At 37.4% G+C, this 20,886-nt stretch overlaps 1 protein-coding gene and 1 non-coding gene across 2 annotated transcripts in view; both read right to left on the bottom strand.

Annotated features, from left to right (window-relative positions):
* SKAP1 (src kinase associated phosphoprotein 1) overlaps positions 1–20,068 on the bottom strand; it is a 269,272-nt gene extending 249,204 nt beyond the window's left edge. The window contains exon 1 of the mRNA XM_060081646.1: positions 19,987–20,068. Coding sequence (XP_059937629.1) covers positions 19,987–20,068 — 82 coding nt within the window. The remainder of the gene's footprint in view (positions 1–19,986) is intronic.
* On the bottom strand, positions 20,001–20,128 carry LOC132479381 (small nucleolar RNA SNORA49). Its single transcript, XR_009530502.1, has one exon. It is a non-coding gene; the product is annotated as a small nucleolar RNA SNORA49 (small nucleolar RNA).
* Positions 20,129–20,886: the final 758 nt, after the last annotated feature.

The following is a 20,886-nucleotide window of genomic DNA, read 5'->3' as shown; positions in this document are numbered from 1 at the left end:
GGGGACACGGGTTCGTGCCCCAGTCTGGGAAGATCCCACATGCCGCGGAGCAGCTGGGCCCGTGAGCCATGGTCGCTGAGCCTGCGCATCTGGAGCCTGTGCTCCGCAGTGGGAGAGGCCACAACAGTGAGAGGCCCACGTACAGCCAAAAAAAAAAAAAAAGAATTCTAAGTATAGTCAAGATGTTGGTTATATAACATGAAGGAGACTAGCAAAACATTTTCAAACAGTTGTGGCTCTGAATTTCAACCACCTACATTCTTTCCTGAAGAAAATCTTTTCAAGGACACACTGATCAACAGAAAGAGGTGGTGATGAAATTCAAAACAGCAAAATAAGTTAAATCTAGATACTTGTGGGTAAGTATATTTTAAAACTTATTTTAAAAAGTAATTCTTAATTAAGACGTTTGTAAAAAAAAATGTAATAAGGGGCTTCCCTGGTGGCGCAGTGGTTGCGAGTCCGCCTGCCGATGCAGGGGACACGGGTTCGTGCCCCAGTCTGGGAGGATCCCACATGCCGCGGAGCGGCTGGGCCCGTGCGCCATGGCCGCTGAGCCTGCGCATCCGGAGCCTGTGCTCCACAGAGGGAGAGGCTACAATGGTGAGAGGCCCACGTACCAAAAAAAAAAAAAAAATGTAATAAGCATCTGAATGCAGTTAGAAAAGGAATAGAGAAGAAGAAAAACATGTTAAATTACTTATTTACATAGGGCTAATGGGTACTATTCCATCCTGGACAATGATAATTAAAGCAAATGGGTTTAACTATGATTTTTCAAACACTAATGTAATAAAAGTAGAACAAAAGATTTTTTAAATATTCAATATAATAAAATATAGAAAAAAGAGAAAAAGGTAGCAAAACAGATAAAACTCTTAAGATTATATATCACTGATGACAACAATTGTGAAATTATAATTACTATAATTACCACGTACTGAGAAAACAGTCTGTGTAAAATATTATAAAATGTGACCAGCATTGTACAGTGACAGGTTTATAGACTTCAATATTTCCAATATTAAATAAAAAAGAATGAAAAGAAATACAATAAGCACCAAATTCAAAAAATCAGAAGAGAGCAATAAACCAGCCTATGGAAAGGAGGAGAAAAGAAACAATAAAGATAAAAGCAGAATTAATAAGTCAGAACAGTGGTTGTCTAACAGTGCTCTCTGGAGTCATAAGCGTCTGATAAGAAAGAGCAGGAGTTGGGGTTGGGGTGGGGTCAAGTGAGTGAAACTCTGGGAAACTCCCTTCCACTCACGATCCCCTTTGCTTTAATCACAAGTCCTTGGCTTTTATCTATTTATACACTGGGATTTCACATAAGATTTCAATTTTGAAAAGGGTTCCATTGCACAACTTAGTGGTTACAAAACCACTGAACTTAAAAATAGTGAGAAAAAAATATATATAAATGCTAAATAAGTATAAGAGCTGGGACTTTTCAGAAGTGAGGGGGTAATCCAATAAATTGATATATGATCAGCAAATGTAATCAAGGAAAAAGGAGAGAATGCACAAATACACAGAAATGAGGCAGAATAAAAAGAAGCAATAACAAACACCAAAACTTTTTAAAGATAATGAAATATTTCATAAAGTTGGTGAGATTTCAAGTTATTTTAATTTTCTTTTTTGTGCTTTTATGCATATTTAAATATTATGATAGTGGGCATCATTTTTATCCCCTTAAAAGATTATTTCAAAAACAAAGTGCTATGTAAACAAAATAAAGTGCCATGCAAATAAATATAAAAATCTCCGTGAAAGTTTCTGAGAAAAATATAAATTTCTAAAACTGAATTGAGAAATGGAAAACCTGAATCCTGAACAGGCTAATAACCAGGGGAAAAGAAGAAAAGGTTGCTAAATGTTTTTTAAGTTCATATTAATATAGTTTTTTAGATGTTTTTCAAACCTTTAAGTAATGAATAATTCTTTTTCTATATAAATTATTCCAGAGCATAATTCTCAAATTATGAGAAACTTCTCAAATCATTTGGTATAACCTAGCATAACTACAGTTCTAAAAGAGCACAAAAAGGAATCAGTTTAAAGTTAATATAGAGGGAAGGGTGGGGGTCGGGGATAGTTTGGGATTGGCATGTACATACTGCTATGTTTAAAATGGATGGCCAATGGGGGACCTACTGTGTAGCACAGGGAAGTCTGCTTGGTATTATGAGATGACCTAGATGGGAAGAGAATTTGAAGGGGAATGGATGCATATGTGTGTATGGCTGAGTCACTTTGCTGTGTGCCTGAAACTAACACAGCATTGGGGGTGTTTTTTTAACATCTTTATTGGAGTATAGTTGCTGTACAATGTTGTGCTAGTTGTTGCTGTATAACAAAGTGAATCAGTTTTATGTATACATATATCCCCATATCCCCCTCCCTCTTGCGTCTCCCTCCCACCCTGCCTATCCCACCCCTCTAGGTGGTCGCAAAGCACCAAGCTGATCTCCCGATGCTATGCAGGACAGGAATAACACAGCATTGTTAATCAGCTATACTCCAATATAAAATAAAAAGTTTTTAAAAATAAAATTAAAAAATAAAGTTAATATAGATACAAAAATCCTAAATAAAATACTAGTAGATCACACCTAGCAGTATATTAAAAGAATAATATAGTTTATCCTGGGAATATAAAGATGTTTCAGTATTATTGATGTATTAGATATTTATTTAATAGGTTAAAAGAGAAGTCTATACAAACCTCTTGGCAAATGACGAAACCATCTCTGATGATATTTATTATCTATTTGTGACAAAACTATATTAAATAGAAGTAAAAGAATACCTTCTTAATCTAAGGAATATGTATGTCGCAAAGTAGCATCATATTTATGGCTGAAAAACTAAAGTCATTATTATTAAAGATTGTTTTTCCAGCTACTCCCACTGTCAAATAACATTGTTCTGGAGGTTCTAGACAAAAAGAAGTCTTAGAAGTTAAAAAAAAGCCATTATGCACAGATATTATAACCAAAGACATAAGCTTAAAACTATGAAGTTGGAAAGCTTTTAGAAATTGTAAGAATTCACTAGGGTAGCCAGAAAATAAATGCTTTAAAAATCGGTAGCTTTCTGGGTAATAGTAGAATAGCTTATGTTGGAATGACTTTCCCGTAGATAAGAATTATCGACACTAGACAAAAAATTTAAAAGCAACTATTTTAGGGCACCAAACAGTAGCCAAAAGCAGGCAGAAATTGGTGGGGATTTGATCCTTGAAAGAAAGGAACTGCAGGGTGAGACTTGTGTTTATATAGTTTTTCACCTAAAGGTACTCCCAGTCCATGTGGGGTGGAGTGGCTAGGGGGCATCCTTAGGCAAAAAGCTTAGTGGGCTGTGGGAAAACACCAAATGCCACAACTTACATATACTTGGAATCTCAGAAGAAGGTTAAAACCAGAATAGGACAGAAAATGTACCAGAAGAAATAATTATCAAAAATTTCCCAAATTTGATGAAAAATATTAATTTACAGATTCAAGAAGCTCAGTGGACCTCAAGTAGGATAAACATAAAGAAAACTAAACACTGGCAATTATAGTCAAATTGCTGAAAACCTAAGATAAAGAGAAGAATTTCAAAGAAGCTAGAGAAAATGACCCATTACCCATAAGAAAATAATGATAGGAATGAGAGTTGACTTTTCATCAAAAATAATGGAGGCCAGAAGACACTAGAGCGACATATTTAAAGTGCTGAAAAGAAAAAGGGAAAAAAACCTGTCAACCCAGAATTCTATATCCAATGACAATAGCTGTCAAAATGTACAGGCAAAACAAAGACTTTTTCAGATAAACAAAAACTGAGAAAACTTTTTGCTAACAAACCTGCTCTAAAAAAAAAAAAAAAAATCTAGGGCTTCCCTGGTGGCACAGTGGTTGAGAGTCCGCCTGCCGATGCAGGGGACATGGGTTTGTGCCCCGGTCCGGGACGATCCCACATGCCATGGAGCGGCTGGGCCCGTGAGCCATGGCCGCTGAACCTGCGCGTCCGGAGCCTGTGCTCTGCAACGGGAGAGGCCACAACAATGAGAGGCCCACGTACCGCAAAAAAAAAAAAAAAAATTCTAAATGAAATTCATCAAGCTGAAGGGAACTGACACCAAAAGGAAATTCAGATCTACAGGGTTACCAAAATGCTAAATATGTGGATAAATATAAAATCACTTTTTTCCTCTTTCTCTTAATTTCTTCAAAAGATAACTGGCAAGCTAAAGCACAGATTATAACACTGCATTGCACAGTTTATAACATATGTACATGCAAAATATGTGACAGAAATAAAACAGAGGATGGGGGAAGGGGAGAAAATGAACCCCCTTTAGTGGTATAAAATTAACTCTGAGTAGCCTGTGATAAGTTAAGGAACATATTGTAATCACTGGAACAACCCTAACAAACAAAGTAAGGAGGAACAATTTTTTAAAATAGAGAAATTAAAATGGAATACTAAAAGCATTTGATTAATTTTTTTTAAAGTGTAATAAAAAAAATGTGACAATTGCAAAACAGACAGTTAAATGGTAGACCCTAAATCCATCCATAACAATAGTTATATTAGATGTAAATGAATTAAACACTTCAATTAAAAAGCAGAGATTTTTCTAACTGAATAAAAATGCAAGACCCAATTATATGCTGTCTACAGGAGACATTTTTTTCCTTCCAGTTTTATTGAGATATAATTGACATACAGCACTATGTAAGTTTAAGATGTATAGCATAATGATTTGACTTACATATGCCATGAAATGATTACCACAATAAGATTAGTGAATACCTATCATCTCATATAGACACAAAATTAAAGAAATAAAAAACTTTTTCCTTGTGATAAGACCTCTAAGGATTTACTCTCTAACAACTTTCATATAAACTGTACAGCAGTGTTAATTATATTTATCATGTTGTACATTACATCCCTAGTACTTATTTATCTTATGACTGGAGATCTGTATCTTTTTTTTTTTTTTTTTGCGGTACACGGGCCTCTCACTGTTGTGGCCTCTCCTATTGCGGAGCACAGGCTCCGGATGCGCAGGCTCAGTGGCCATGGCTCACGGGCCCAGCCGCCCCACGGCATGTGGGATCTTCCTGGACCAGGGCACAAACCCATGTCCCCTGCATCGGCAGGCGGACTCTCAACCACTGCGCCACCAGGGAAGCCCTGGAGATCTGTATCTTTTGACTGTCTTCATTCAGTTCCCCCTCCCTCCCTCCACCCTCCACCTTTGGCAATTGCAAATCTGATCTCTTTTTCTATGAGTTTATTTGTTTTTGAAGTATAATTGACTTACAACACTATGTTAGTTCCTGGCACACAACATAATGATTCAAAATTTCTATACATCTCAAAATGATCACCATGATAAATCTAGTTATCTGTCAGCATACAAAGATATTACATAATTATTGGCTATATTCTCCAAACTGTACATTTCAAACCTGTGACTCATTTATTTTGTAACTGGAAGTTTGTACCTCTTAATCTCCCTCACCTATTTCTCTCCTCCCACCTCCCCACTACCTTCCCCTTTGGCTATCACCTGTTTGTTCTCTGTATCTATGACTCTGTTTCCGTTTCGTTATATTTGTTCATATTTGTTTTGTTTTTAAGATTCCACATATAAGTGAAATCACACAGTATTTGTCTTTCTCTGTCTGACTTATTTCACTTAGCATAATACCCTCAAGGGCATACTTATCTTGTTCCTGACCTTAGAGGAAATACTTTCAGCTTTTCGTCATTCAGTATGATGTTAGCTGTAGGCTTGTCACACATGGCCTTTATTATGTTGAGGTATATTCCCTCTATATCCATTTTACTGAGAGTTTTTATAATAAATGGATGTTGAATTTTGTCAAAATCTTTTTCTGCAACATATGATGATCATATGATTTTTATTCTTCAATTTGTTAATGTGGTGTATCACACTGATTGATTTGTGGATATTGAACCATCCTTGCATCCCTGGGATTAATCCCACTTGATCATGGTGTATGATTTGGTTTGCTAATATTTTGTTGAGGATTTTTGCATCTATGTTCATCAGTGATACTGGACTGTAATTTTCTTTTTTTGTTTTATCTTTGTCTGGTTTTGGTATCAGGGTGATACTGGCTTCACAGAATGTGTTCAGAGCATTCCTTCCTCTGCAATTTTTTTGGAATAGTTGGGAAGGATAGGTGTTAACCCTTCTCTAAATGTTTGGCAGAATTCACCTGTAAAGCCATCTAGTCCTGGAATTTTGTTTCTTGGGAGTTTTTAAAATACTGATTCAATTACTGATTCAATTCATGTTTTGTATTTCTTCCTGATTCAGTCTTGAGAGATTGTACATTTCTAGGAATTTGTCCATTTCTTCTAGGTTGTCCATTTTATTGGCATATAATTGTTCAAAGTAATCTATAAGAGACACACTTTAAATATAAAGACACAGATAGGCTGAAAAAAAAGAATGGAAATTATACAGTATGCAAAGAGTAAGCATAAGGAAGATGGAATGGGTATACTAATGTAAGACAAAGTAGACTTCAGTACATGGAGTATTACAAGAGATAAAGAGGGATATTTCATAATGATAAAAGGGCCAAGTCATCAGGAAGATAGAACAATTATGAAGTGTATGCACATAATAAAATAGCTGCAAAATACTTGAAGCAAATTCCAATGCAACTAGAGTAAGAAAAAGACAGATCTACAGGGCTTCCCTGGTGGCGCAGTGGTTGAGAGTCCGCCTGCTGATGCGGGGGACACGGGTTTGTACCCTGGTCCGGGAGGATCCCACATGCCGCAGAGCGGCTAGGCCCGTGAGCCATAGCCGCTGAGCCTGCGCGTCCGGAGCCTGTGCTCCGCAACGGGAGAGGCCACAGCAGTGAGAGGTCCATGTACCGCAAAAAAAAAAAAAAAAAAAGACATATCTACAATCATAGTTGGGGATTTTACTACCCTGTTTCAGAAACTAATAGAACAACTAGACAAATAATCAGCAAAGAGATAGAGGACCTGAACAACACTATCAACAACTTTGATCTAATTGACATTCATAGAATGCTACATCTAACAACTACAGAATACACTTTTTTAAAGTGCATATGAAATGTTCACCAAGATATACCTTATTCTAGTCCATAAAATAAGTCTTATAAACACCAAAAGTCTAAAATCTTAGAGTATGTTCTCTGACCATAAAATAAGTTAGAAATCAATAACAATGAGATATCTAAAAAGCCTCAATTCGAAGTAACATAAATCAAAGAGGAAATACTCTTCTTTGAATAAACTGAATGATTATAAAATACAACACATCCAAATTTGTAGGACGCAGTTAAATCCACACTTAAGGGAAACATACAGCTTTAAATGCTTATGGTAGAAAAGAAGAAAGGATTAAAATCAATGATCTAAGTTTTCATCTTAAGAAACTAGAAAAAGAAGAACAAATTAAACTCCAAGCAGGAAAAAGAAATTAATAAAGATAAGAATGGAAATCAATTAAATAGAGAGCTGAAAAAACATTGGTTGGTTCTTTTAAAAGACCAATAAATTTGATAAGTCCCTAAAGGTTTTATCAAGATTCATAAAAGGAAAAAAGAGAAAACCCAAATTACCAATATCAGATTGAGAGGGGAAACGGAAGAAAAGATATTTCTCACACTTTAGAAAACAAACACAAACATATTTACCTTTCCCTCTAATAAAAAAGGCATTGTTACTCACTGTAGAAACATCGGAAAATAAAGAAATTGATATAAGGAACAAAATTTGCAATCCCATCCTCTTTCAGGTTTTTTTTGTTTGTTTTTTGTCCACACCGGGCAGCATGCGGGATCTTAATTCCCTGACCAGGGATTGCACCTGTGCCCCCTGCAGTGGAAGCATGGAGTCCTAATCACTGGACCACCAGGGAACTCCTAACTCTTTCAGTTTTTATTCTGTGCTAACAAAACCTTTTTATTTTCATTTACAAAAATGAGATATCAAATGTTCTGTATTTTTTCCACTAAACCCTGGTTATTGGTTATATCATAGATCATATAATGAAATATTATATAACCAATTAAAAATAATATTCATGAAGAAAATTTAAGGAATTCAAAAATTCTCACAGCATATTTTAACACAATACTGAATGAAAAGGAGAAGGAGAAGAGGAAGGAGAACAAGAAAAGGAAGAGGAAGGGGGGAGGAGGAAGAGGAAGAGTAGAGGGAGGATGACAGGAGGAGAAAGAAGGAGGAACGCTGAAGGACTGACATTACTCAACTTAAAGACTTACTACTATGCTACAGTGATCAAGATAGAGTAGCACTGTTGGAAGAACAGACACAGATCAATGGAACAGAACAGAGAACACAGAAATAGCCTCACACAAACACAGTCAACTGATCTTTGACAAAGATGTAAAGGCAATTCAGTGGAGAGAGGATAGTCTTTTTAACAAATTGTGCTGTGACAACTAAACATCCAAATGAAAAAAAAACAAGGCACAGTTCTAACTTTTCACAAAAATTAACTCAAAGTGGATCATAGACCTAAATGTAAAATGCAAAACTAAAACCTTAGAAGATAACACAGGAGAAAATGCAGGTGACCTTGGGTCTGGCAATGAGTTTTTAGTTACAAGACCAAAAGCATGATGAATGAAAGAAATAATTTAGGCTTCATGAAAATGGAAAACTTCTGTTCTGCAAAAGACAGTGTTAAGAGAATGAAAAGACAAGCCACAGACTGGTAGAAAATCTTTACAAAACACATATCTAAGAAAGGACTTATATCCAAAATATTCAAAGAACTCTTAAAACTCAACAATAAGAAAACAAACAACCCAGTTTTAAAATGGACATAAGATGTGCATTTGTCACCTGTGTACCTTCTCACCAAAGAAGATACACAGATGACAAATAAGCACATGAAAAGACACTCACCATCATATGTCATTAGGGAATTGCAAATTAAAACAACAATGCGGTATCACTATGTAACTATTAGAATGGATAAATTTTTAAAAATTGACAATACTGATGGCTGGCAAGGATGTAGAGCAACCAGAACTCTCATTAATTGCTGATGGGAATGTAAAATGGTATAGCCACTTTGGAAGATGGTTTGGTTTCTTCCAAAGCTAAACATAGTCTTATCAAAAGATCCAGCAATCACACTCCTGAGTATTCACCCAATTGAGTTGAAAACTTATGTCCACACAAAAATCTGCACATAAATGTTTAGCAGCTTTGTTTATACTTGCTAAAATCTTGGAAGCAACCAAAGTGTCCTTCAGTAGGTGAGTGGATAAATAAGTTGTGGTACATACAAACAGTGGAATACTATTCAGTGCTAACAAGAAATGAGCTCTCAAGCCATGAAAAAACATGGGGGAAGTTTAAATGCATATCACTATGTGAAAGAAGCCAATCTGAAGAGGCTACATACTGTATGATTCCAACTACATAGCATTCTGGAAAAGGCAACACTACAAAAAGATCAGGGGTTCAAGAGGAGTCAGGGAGGGATGAATAGGTAAAGCACAGGAGGCTTTTAGGGCAGTGAAACTATACTGTATGATACTTTAATAGTGGTTGACACATGGCTTTATGTAATTATCAAAACCTATAGGATAGGGCAGTGAAACTATACTGTATGATATTTTAATAATGGTTGACACATGGCTTTATGTAACTATCAAAACATATAGGATAGGGCAGTGAAACTATACTGTATGATACTTTAATAGTGGTTGACACATGGCTTTATGTAATTATCAAAACCTATAGGACTTTACAACACAAAGAATGAGCCTTAATGTCTGCAAATTTCAAAAAATCATTTAGCAGGTTGGGGAATCTCAGGAAAAAATGCAGACTGTAACAACATAATCTAACTGATTACAAATATATGAATTAAGCTCACTGAAGAAATGGGGGAAAGGTACCCCCCAGTGTTACCTAAGTAACACTGGAAATGGGTAGTCTATAAGACCAAAGGCAAAAGGAACTGCACGTGAATACTGGACCCTAGTCAATAAAGTTGTTTCCAATGGGTGTAGGGGTTTTCAATTCTTATACTGCTATAAATGTATACTCTAATCAAACAATAAATGGATGATGAATGGTGGGAGCCAAGTTTCTTAGTGTTGGAGTGGAAAAGATAGGAGCAAGCAGCAAGAATATTAAGGAGAAGAGCTGAATAGACATTTTTCCAAAGAAGACATACAGATGGCCAACAGACACAAGAAAAGATGTTCAACATCATTGTTAGGGAAATGCAAATCAACACCACAATGAGATATCACCCCACACCCCTTAGAATAACTATTATCAAAAAGGTAAGAAGTAATAAGTGCTGGAGGAGATGTGGAGAAAAAGGAACCCTCATGCATTGTTGGTAGGAGTGTAAATTGGTGCAGCCACTATGGAAAACAGTATGGAGATTCCTCAAAAAATTACAAATTAAACTAATATATGATCCAGCTGTTCCACTTCTGGGTATTTATCCAAAGAATACAAAATACACTAATTCAAAAAGATGTATGTACCTCTATATTCAGCATAGCATTTTTTACAATAGCTAAGATATGGAAACAGCTATCAGTACATGAATGGATAAGGAAGATGTGGTATATATAAATACAATATATTACCATTCAGCTATAAAATGATGAAATCTTGACATTTGTGACAACATGGATGGATCTTGAGGGTATTATGCTAAACAAAATAAGTCAGAGGGAGAAACAAATACTGTATGATTTCACTCATATGTGAAATATAAAAAACAAACAAATAAATGAACAAAACAGACCAAAAAGAACAAACACGTAGATACAGCGAACAGAGTATTGGTTATTGGGGGTGGGGGGGCGGTGAAATGGGTAAAAGGGGGTCAACTGTACATGACAGATAGAAACTAAATTTTTGGTGGTGAGCACACTGTAATGTAGACAGAAGAAGAAATATAATGGACAAATGAAACTTACATAATGTTATAAATATAATGTTGTACAAATGAAACTTACATAATGTTATAAAACAATGTGAGCTTAATTTAAAAAAAGAATAGGAAGGAGTCTAAAATGAATTAAGAGTTGGAGACATCAATATGAACTCATGTTTAACTTTGTATAGATACAGGTGGTTATGTATAGAAATTGCTTATAGATATATTTATATGTGGGGTTACCTTGCACACATATATTTCTTTGCTATGTCAGCTGAGAAGGCCTAAAAGAAACAACATTCCAGTGACAATGAGCACACTTACTACCCAGATATTGATTTCTAATACCAATCTTCAGTAAAAGGAACCAACACTTTTTTGAGAGATGGCTGATTTTAGGACTGGGGCAGGACACATACAAGATGACCCTGGAGCATCCTGTAGTGCTAGAAAGTAAGGAAGTGCCCAAAACACACACACACACACACACACATACAAAATCCATGGGGCATGTCAAAAGGAGCCCAGGAGCCAAGTAAAAGAGCGCCCAATGGCCAAAGCTAGAACAATTTGAGCAACAAAGTTAGGTAACATTGGATTATAACTCAAAGTATAAGTATTCATGAGTCCACAATGATATAAAGAAGTAACTGAATACATTAATACATGGGGGGAGAAAACACTAATCTCCAGTGCAGAAGAATTCCAAATAAGTTATATAGATACTCCACCTTAAAGAAGAAGGAGCATAACTCCCAACACTTAAGTGTAGATTGCACATGGAGACTTCCTTCCGAAGAGTACAGTATTGAAAGGGGAAATAAAGAGTGACTTGACAGTGGAGAAACCTGACAATAACTGTATCAGCCAGGTGATCAAAGTCAACATCAACAGTCATAAATCATGCTGATAGTATGTACCCTCGACATTTGATGAGAATGGCACTTTACTTCTGTGATCTCCTTTCCAAAAACCTGTAGCCCTGGTCTAATCATGAGAAAAACATCAGACAAATTCTAATATAGGGTGTTCTACCGTATACTTGACCAGTACTCCTCAAAACTCTCAAGGTCATCAAAAACAAGGAAAGTTTGAGAAACAGTTGCAGAGAAGAGGAGTCTAAAGAAATAACTTAAATGAGATATCCTGGATAGGATCCTGGAAAAGAGAAAGGACATGAGGTAAAATCTAAGGAAAATGGAATAAACTACAGACTCAGTCAATAACATATCAATATTGGTTCATTAATTGTAATAAATGTATCACAGTCATGTGAAATGTTAATAATGGAGGAAACTGGGGGGAAGGGGAATAGAACTCTGTACCACCCGCTCAATTTTTCTGTAAATCTAAAGCTATTCTAAAAACTAGTCTATTAATTTTTAAAGTGGTATATGATATAATCTTCCCATTTTACCAGAAGAACGGGGGAGGGACTGGGTTAAATTCATTCATTAACCCAATCTTTATTGAGTCCCTCCTATAGGTCAGTCAGGTACTGTGATAAACACCAAAATATTAACAATGGTCATCTCTAGGTAGTGGAATTACAAGTCATTTTTATCATCTTCTTCATACTTTTCTGTATCTTCTAAATGTTCTAAAATATGTGTTTTAGAATATGAAAAAATAAGTAAAATTAAAATCACTATGCAAGCATAATGTAATACTACTCTTAGCTTGGATAGACAGATTTTAATTTTTCTCCCTCCTCTTCATTTCACTCAGTGGTAGTGGGCTGTGCTGGTTCATAGCTGGGACTAGGAAAGGAGACCACCCAAGCAGACACAAAGTGGGGAAGAGAGATCCTGTGAGAGATGGATGGTTAAAATGAATACTTCATGCCTACAGATGACAAATGTAGATATATATATATTATTTTGAATTTCTACTCTCCTTACTAAATGCTTATAAGTAAAATATCCCATGTAATTATATTTGTATATACTAAAACTGCTAAAACGGAATCAACAGGATATAATTATCCCCCAACTCATTGGGGGGATATTTGATAATTTATTATGACTTTACTTTTTAAGTTTCACTTTAAATTACTTTTTTTTTTTTTTTTTTTTGCGGTACGCAGGCCTCTCACCGCTGCAGCCTCTCCCGTTGCGGAGCACAGGCTCTGGACGCACAGGCTCAGCGGCCGTGGCCCACGGGCCCAGCCGCTCCACAGCACGTGGGATCCCCCCAGACCGGGGCACGAACCCGCGTCCCCCGCATAGGCAGGCGGACTCGCAACCACTGTGCCACCAGGGAAGCCCTAAATTACTTTTTTGAAGGCTTCATTTCAAAACACTTTAGAGGGCCACTTGTTAATTTAAGTACTTGTTCCTTCAGCTACAAGTGTCATCTACTCAGGGGAATAAAATGACACAAAGACAATCTCTTCCATCTGTCTCATTATTTTTTTTTAAACCTGATCTAAAAATACTCCCACAACTCACTAGATGAAAAAAATTATAATCATGAAAACATAAATAAGTCAAAAGCAAGAGCTACAGGAGGGATTATACATCTAGTATTTTATACACTTCCCAACTCATTTTATGAAGCCAGCATAACCCTGATATCAAAACTTGATACAGATATTAAGGAAAGAAAATTACAGACCAACATATAATACATGTGCCTTTCAATTTGCAAGATGATGCTACTTTTTTTTTTTTTTTTTTTTTTTTTTGTGGTATGCGGGCCTCTCAGTGTTGTAGCCTCTCCCGCTGCGGAGCACAGGCTCCGGACGCGCAGGCCCAGCGGCCATGGCTCACGGGCCCAGCCGCTCCGCGGCATATGGGATCCTCCCAGACCGGGGCACGAACCCGTATCCCCTGCATCGGCAGGCGGACTCTCAACCACTGCGCCACCAGGGAGGCCCTAGATGATGCTACTTATAGTGATTGTGACCTGAAGGTGCCTGAGCAACCCTGCTCAGAAACACATTACTCACCCCTGAACAAGGAAGAGATTTTCACCTCCTGTATTTAACCAAGCTTACCACTCTCTCTGGGTGGGTTTTCCATTAAGCAATCAGCCTTGTACAAACAAGAACTCCTTTAATATAAACATCATGTCCTATCACATCAGGATGCCTTAGGCTCCTGCAACTGCAAAACCCAGAGTGAAAAACACCACGAACTGAGTAAGAACACTCCTGAGGTGCCTCTGACATCACAGCACTCACTACACGTAATACTTGATGTTACAGGGTCTACACCTTGTTACCTTTGACGGGTGAGTGAGCAATACCACACTGGTGTAAATGTCCTCGCACCAAAGAGAAAAGACAAAATCAGAAACATCCCATAAACAGTGCCACTTTTTTTCTGAATGCCTTTATTCTTTAACAAATATTTATTGAGCACTTATTACATGCTAAATACTGAAAAAGTGAACAAGATGGATCTAAACTAAAAGTTTACAGTCTACCAAAGAATAAAGACTTAAATAGACAATTAGAATAAATTGTGACATGAGTTATAATAAGAAAAGTGAGGGGGGCACAGGCCTAGGGCAGATGCAACTAGTCTAGAGGGAAGTAAGTCAGGGGAGATCTCTCAGAGACCTGACCTTTCATCTGAAACCCACAGATTAGCAGGTCAAGTATGTATGCTGCGGATGGGGAGGAGGTGGTAGAATGAGGGAAAGAATGGCATAAGCGTGGGAACATTATGTGCAAAGGTCCTGAGGTGATAGATCTTAGTTCAGTTGGAGAGACTGAAAGAATTCTGACTTGGAGGGCAGAACATATAAAGGTTAGGGGTGAGAGGACAGTGATGAAAGATTATTCTGGAAGGCAAGCTTGTAGCAATATACAGTATTTGTACTAAAAGTAATATACAATGATTTTAAGTCTCATGGTTAAAAGGTAAACAGCTCTGGCAAAGATGCATCTTCCTATTATAATTCACAGCTTCCCTAAAACATAGATTCCCTCAGCTTCCAGGCAACTTATGGATATCTATTCCAGCAAACCAGAGTAGGAAAAGAAGATAGAAAAAGAAAACAAAGGACAAGGGGACAGAGGGTATGTGGACCCCTGTAGACATGATATAATCATCACAGCACTGGGAGAAACCACTGCACGGCCTAAGGCCAGATGAAAAGATTCTGACTTGACAGGATGCACCCAAGATCCCTAGGTTCTGTAGACTGGTGAAAGTCTCTGACATCCTCCCAAACCTCTGACCTTGTCCATTTATGAGGCTACTCTTCTATTTGGAGAAGAATGACATCCTATGTGTCACATTTTTCAAACTAGTGAAAAATAAAGGTTGCCTCCATCTGTTTTCTAAGTAATGCTCCTAATACATAGAAAGAACAAAATATTTAAGTTGGTGTTCTTTAACAGTTACAATTTTTTTGTTGATATATTGTTTCTAAAACTCAAAAGTTTGCTTCAATCAATCTTCTATTTGAAGGCAGGATGAATGGCCAAATGCTGCTGAAAACAATTCCACCAACCAAAAACCAATCAAAGTGTTCCTAGAGGGGATATTTTGCAAAAGTATTTGAACTACTAAAGCAGAACTCACATTTCTGAAAAGAAGGGTGCCGTGAATTTCTGCCTATATTGGCATTATACCCAAGAAAATATGAGATTTTTGTCTACATGCAAAAAGTGTTGGCATAGGCTAAAATGACTCACCAAATTAACTCTATTAAGTTTAATGCTGGGCAGTATTTCAGACCCTCTATTTAGATGTTTTTTAAAAAGTCCCCACGTACTTGCAAACACTTTTTAAATGTGAATGGTTGTCCTGGCTGAACACAATCACAGAAATATCCATTCTCTCACTGCTGCTGCTTTGATAGTCACTATACTTCAACAACCTCCTGCTGACTTCCATCATCACTCCTCACCCCATCTCATAGCCCCCTCCTCTTATCATAGCACGTCCAAGCCTGTTGGCAGCCACGCTCTCAATGGGAGATGGGGTCGGAAGTAAGGAGACAGGAGAGGAAGAGAGGGAGATGAGAGGAAATTCTGTTCTCTTTTGCTCTGGGTCCCTGCACTGGCTCTCACCTCCCCGCTAGGTGAGGCCCATTCCTGCTCTCATTCTGGCTCATTAAATAGTCTCCTCCCTAATCCTGGGAACCCCAACCTAGCTCCCGCCCAGCTCCTCATACCTTTCCCAGTCCTGCCCACTGGAGTCACTCCCCAGTCACAACACCAACATCAGAGCTTGGACTTAGGGAACAGGGGATAAAGGGTGTGTTCCCACTGACAAAGAGGGACACAAAATAGTTTTTAAAAATGGGCTGCCCTGGAAATCAACCTGAAGAACATGGTTCTTTTTCCCACAAAAAAAGGGGTCTAAAAGAAAATACCTAAGTAAACGTTAGAAAACAATCTATTCACTATTTTCTTAAAAATTGTAGGAGCAGGATACTACTTCAGCCTCATCTCTTAAATTTTCAATGATACCTAGCGTTTTTTTCTAATCAAAATGTTTAATTTATCTTATAGATGCTTCACTCTGAACACTTTGAAGGAGTTAAAGCCTTAAAGATGAGACATCACCCCTCTAGGATGGAGATGGGAGCCTGTATGGAGAAAGGAGGGGTGTAGAAAATGTTTGTTGAGATTGTGGAGAAGAGAAGGGGATATCAAAGGGAGGAGGGAGTCCTCTCAGGGACCCATCCCAGGAGTCCTTTGCTTGGACTGATGCGGTAGGCAGGGGGTAAAGATCTGCATCATCCTCGGGACTTCCTTGAGTGAGCCGCGAACAGTAAGAAGTCCTTTCCAGTAACAGACTATGTCCACCCACTTTGCCATGCCTAGCACATCATGCCCGCCAAACCAAAACAATCTCTACCTTGGAAGTAACATAAGGCCACATTTCATTCTAGATACCTGAGTATTCTATTTGTCTGGGTATTTAATTAAATGTCACAACTATCCCTTTATGTAACATACTGCTATTTTACAGAAAAAACCAGCCTGGTTGCTGATCCAACTTCTACAAAGTCTCACTGACAGCTTCTGGTAGAAACAAACAAAAAATAATAATTTCGGATTCCTTGTTACAAATACGCTGAAGGTATCTGACCATTAGTATTTCTGCAGTGACTTAAATATCTCACTAAAATCAAACCTCTGAAACTTTAGTGTTAATTTTTCTATTCTAACGATGGAAGACTTCATAGAAACCTTGTCTTGCCTATTTTCACACCAATTAAATAAAAGTATCACAGTGGGGGAAAATGACTTTTAGTTTGCTTAGAACTTGTTTTAAACCTTGCATTAAATTTTCAATCTGGCAATTAGTTTTAATCCTTAAGGCATATATTTTTTGCTTTTTGTTAAGAGGTAAAACTTGTTGGCAAGGTTAAAGTCATACCCACCAGCTTTGTTTTGGCTTGCAGGAAGTTGTCAGCATACAATAGAGAAACTGTCAGCATGTTCTGGTTGTGGTTTGCTTCAACCTGCTGATTGTTTCTGCCCCATGACCCAAGAAATGTGTGTTTGTATTTTTCATTCTCTTACCTCCTGAAGGGGAAAAAAATGACAATACCTATATACTCACAGTACAGAGAAAACAAAAACCAGGAACGAAAACACAGATAGTACTTTGGATTAAGTTTTAACTACTGGCTAGTCTACAAATCTAGGATTAACACTTCTGCAATCTTCCATTTGAGAGTCTAAGAATCTATCCTACAGAAATATTTTCATATGTACACAAAGATGCAGATATGTTCTCTACAGCACTGTGGAAATACAAAAAAATCTGGAAATGATCTAAACATCCTTCAATAGGTGAACAGTTAAAAAATTTTGGAATACTGTGCAGCAGTTTAAAAATGAATATATATACATGAATATATACATAGATTCATATGGAAAGGTATTCAATGGTGCTATGTTAAAAAACCAAGTAGTCTATATACTTATTTTTTTTTTCATTGAACTATAGTTGATTTACAATATCGTGTTAGCTTCAGGTATACAGCAAAGTGATTCAGATATATATATATATATACTCTTTTCAGATTCTTTTCCATTATAGGTTATTACAAGATATTGAATATAGCTCCCTGTGCTATAGAGTACATCCTTGTTTATCTATTTTATATATAGTGGTGCATATCTGTTAACACCATACTCCTAATTTACACCACCCCACCTTCTCCTTTGGTAACCATAAGTTTGTTTCCTATGTCTGTGAGTCTGTTTCTGTTTCGTAAATAAGTCCATTTGTATTATTTTTTTAGATTCCACATATAAGTGATATATAATATTTGTCTTTCTCTGACTTACTTCACTTAGTACAATAATCTCTAGGCCCATCCATGTTGCTGCAAATTGCAATATTTCATTCCTTTTATGGATGAGTAATATTCCATTGTGTGTGTGTGTGTGTGTGTGTGTGTATCACATCTTCTTTATCCATTCATCTGTTGTTGGACACTTAGGTTGCTTCCATCTCTTGGCTATTGTAAATAGTGTTGCTATGAACACTGGGGTGCATATATCTTTTCAAATTAGAGTTTTTGTCTTTTCCAGATATATGCCCAAGAGTGCAATTGCTGGATCATATGGTAGTTCTATTTTTAGTTTTTTAAGGAACCTCCATACTGTTCTCCATAGTGGCTGCACCAATTTACATTCCCACCAACAGTGTAGGAGGATTCCCTTTTCTCCACACCCTCTCCAGTATTTATTATTTGTAGACTTTTTGATGATGGCCATTCTGACTGGTGTGAGGTGATACCTCGTTGTAGTTTTGATTTGCATTTCTCTAATAATTAGCGATGGTGAGCATCTTTTCATGTGCCTGTTGCCCATCTGGTTGCCTTCTTTGTAGAAATGTCTATTTAGTTCTTCTGCCCACTTTTTGGATTGAGTTGTTTTGTTTTTTTTCATATTGAGTTGTATAAGCTGTTTGTATATTTTGGAAATTAAGCCCTTGTTGGTCCCACAGGTTGCAAATATTTTTTCCCATTCTGTTAGGCTGTTTTGTTTTGTTTTGTTTATGGTTTCCTTTGCTGTGCAAACGCTTGTAAGTTTGATTAGGACCCATTTGTTTACTTTTGCTTTTATTTCTATTGCCTTGGGAGACTGATCTAAGAAAACACTGCTACGATTTATGTCAGAGAATGTTTTGCCTGTATTCTCTTCTAGGCGTCCTATGATGTCATGTCTTATATTTAAGTCTTTAAGCCATTTTGAGTTATTTTTGTGTATGATGTGAGGGAGTGTTCTAATGTACGTTATTGATTTACATGAGGCTGTCCAGCTCTCCCAACACCACTTGCTGAAGAGGCTGTCTTTTCTCCATTGTATATGCTTGCTTCCTTTGTCAAAGATTAATTGACCTGAAGTATGTGTTTATTTCTCGGCTCTCTATTCTGTTCCATTGATCTATATGTCTGTTCTTGTGCCAATACCATGCTGAGGTTTTTAAAAATAAATTTATTTATTTTATTTATTTATTTTTGGCTGTGTTGGGTCTTTGCTGCTGCATGCAGGCTTTCTCTAGTTGCAGCAAGTGGCGGCTACTCTTCGTTGTGGTGCGTGGCCTTCTCATTGCGGTGGCTTCTCTTATTGCAGAGCACAGGCTCTAGACGCACAGGCTTCAGTAGTTGTGGCACACGGGCTGAGTAGTTGTGGCTCGTGGGCTCTAGAGCACAGGCTCAGTAGTTGTGGTGCACAGGCTTAGTTGCTCCACAGCATGTGGCATCTTCCGGGACCAGGGCTCGAACCCGTGTCCCCTGCATTGGCAGGCAGATTCTTTTTTTTTTTCCTGAGGCGAAATAAAACCCCGAGTTAGCATTCCTGCCAAACAACAGGAAACCTCTGACATGTTCTGGTACTTATCAGTTAGAAATTATTCCGTAACAAAACTGTTTGGTTTGTGTTTCTTTGGACGCGAGCTCCGTGTTCCAATTACACCGGACTTTAGCATTTTATTCTGGCTCTTCCAGGCATGTGTGGCATCTCTCGCTTACTGGTTGCTGACGCCTCTACCCTGTTTAAGCGTCGCCCGTCAGCAGGTACAGAAAGGAACGTGTCTGACCCCACCCGACATGTGCTGTCAGCTCCACGAGTGGGCCCCACAGGACAGCAGTCTCCCTGGGGAGGGATGCGTGCTCGTTCATGTACCCTCCGGCAATGCCAGATGCTTTGCAGCAAAAGCCCCTGGAGTAAGGCCGAGGGAGGGCAGGCAGATTCTTAACCACTGTGCCACCAGGGAAGCCCTACCATGCTGTTTTGATTACTGTAGCTTTGAATATTGTCTGAAGCCTGGGAGGGTTATGCCTCCAGCTGTGTTCTTTTTCCTCAGGATTGCTTTGGAAATTCTGGGTCTTTTGTGGTTCCATAAAAAAATTTAAGATTATTTGTTCTAGTTGTGTGAAAAATGTCATGGGTAGTTTGATAGGGATCACATTAAATCTGTTGCTGTGGGTAGTATGGCCATTTTAACAATATTAATTCTTCCAATCAAAGAGCATGGGCTATCTTTCCATTTTTTTGAATCATTTTCAATTTCTTTTATCATTGTTTTATAGTTCTCTGCATATAGGTCTTTCACCTCCTTGGTTAGGTTTATTCCTAGGTATTTTTTCGACACAATTTTAAATGGGATTATTTTGATTGTTTTTTCCCTTTCTCTTTCTTATATTTCATTGTTAGTGTAAAAAAAAATTCAACAGATTTCTGTATATTAATCTTGTAATCTGCTACCTTGATGAATTCATTTATTAGTTCTAATAGTTTTTTTGTGGAGCCTTTAGGGTCTTCTCTATAGAGTATCATGTCATCTGCATATAATGACAATTTTACCTCTTCCCTTCCAACTTGGATACCTTTTATTTCTTTTTCTTGTCTGACTGCTGTGGCTAGGTCAAGTAGTTTATATACTTGTATGTTGTGCAAATATTCTACAATAAAAATGTATCCATAAGTTATTTTTGTA

This window comes from Mesoplodon densirostris, chromosome 18 (assembly GCF_025265405.1).
Source record: "Mesoplodon densirostris isolate mMesDen1 chromosome 18, mMesDen1 primary haplotype, whole genome shotgun sequence".
NCBI classification, from domain to species: Eukaryota; Metazoa; Chordata; class Mammalia; order Artiodactyla; family Ziphiidae; genus Mesoplodon; species Mesoplodon densirostris.
Note: the sequence above shows the minus strand (reverse complement) of the source record. Positions and strands in the feature narration are given on the sequence as shown.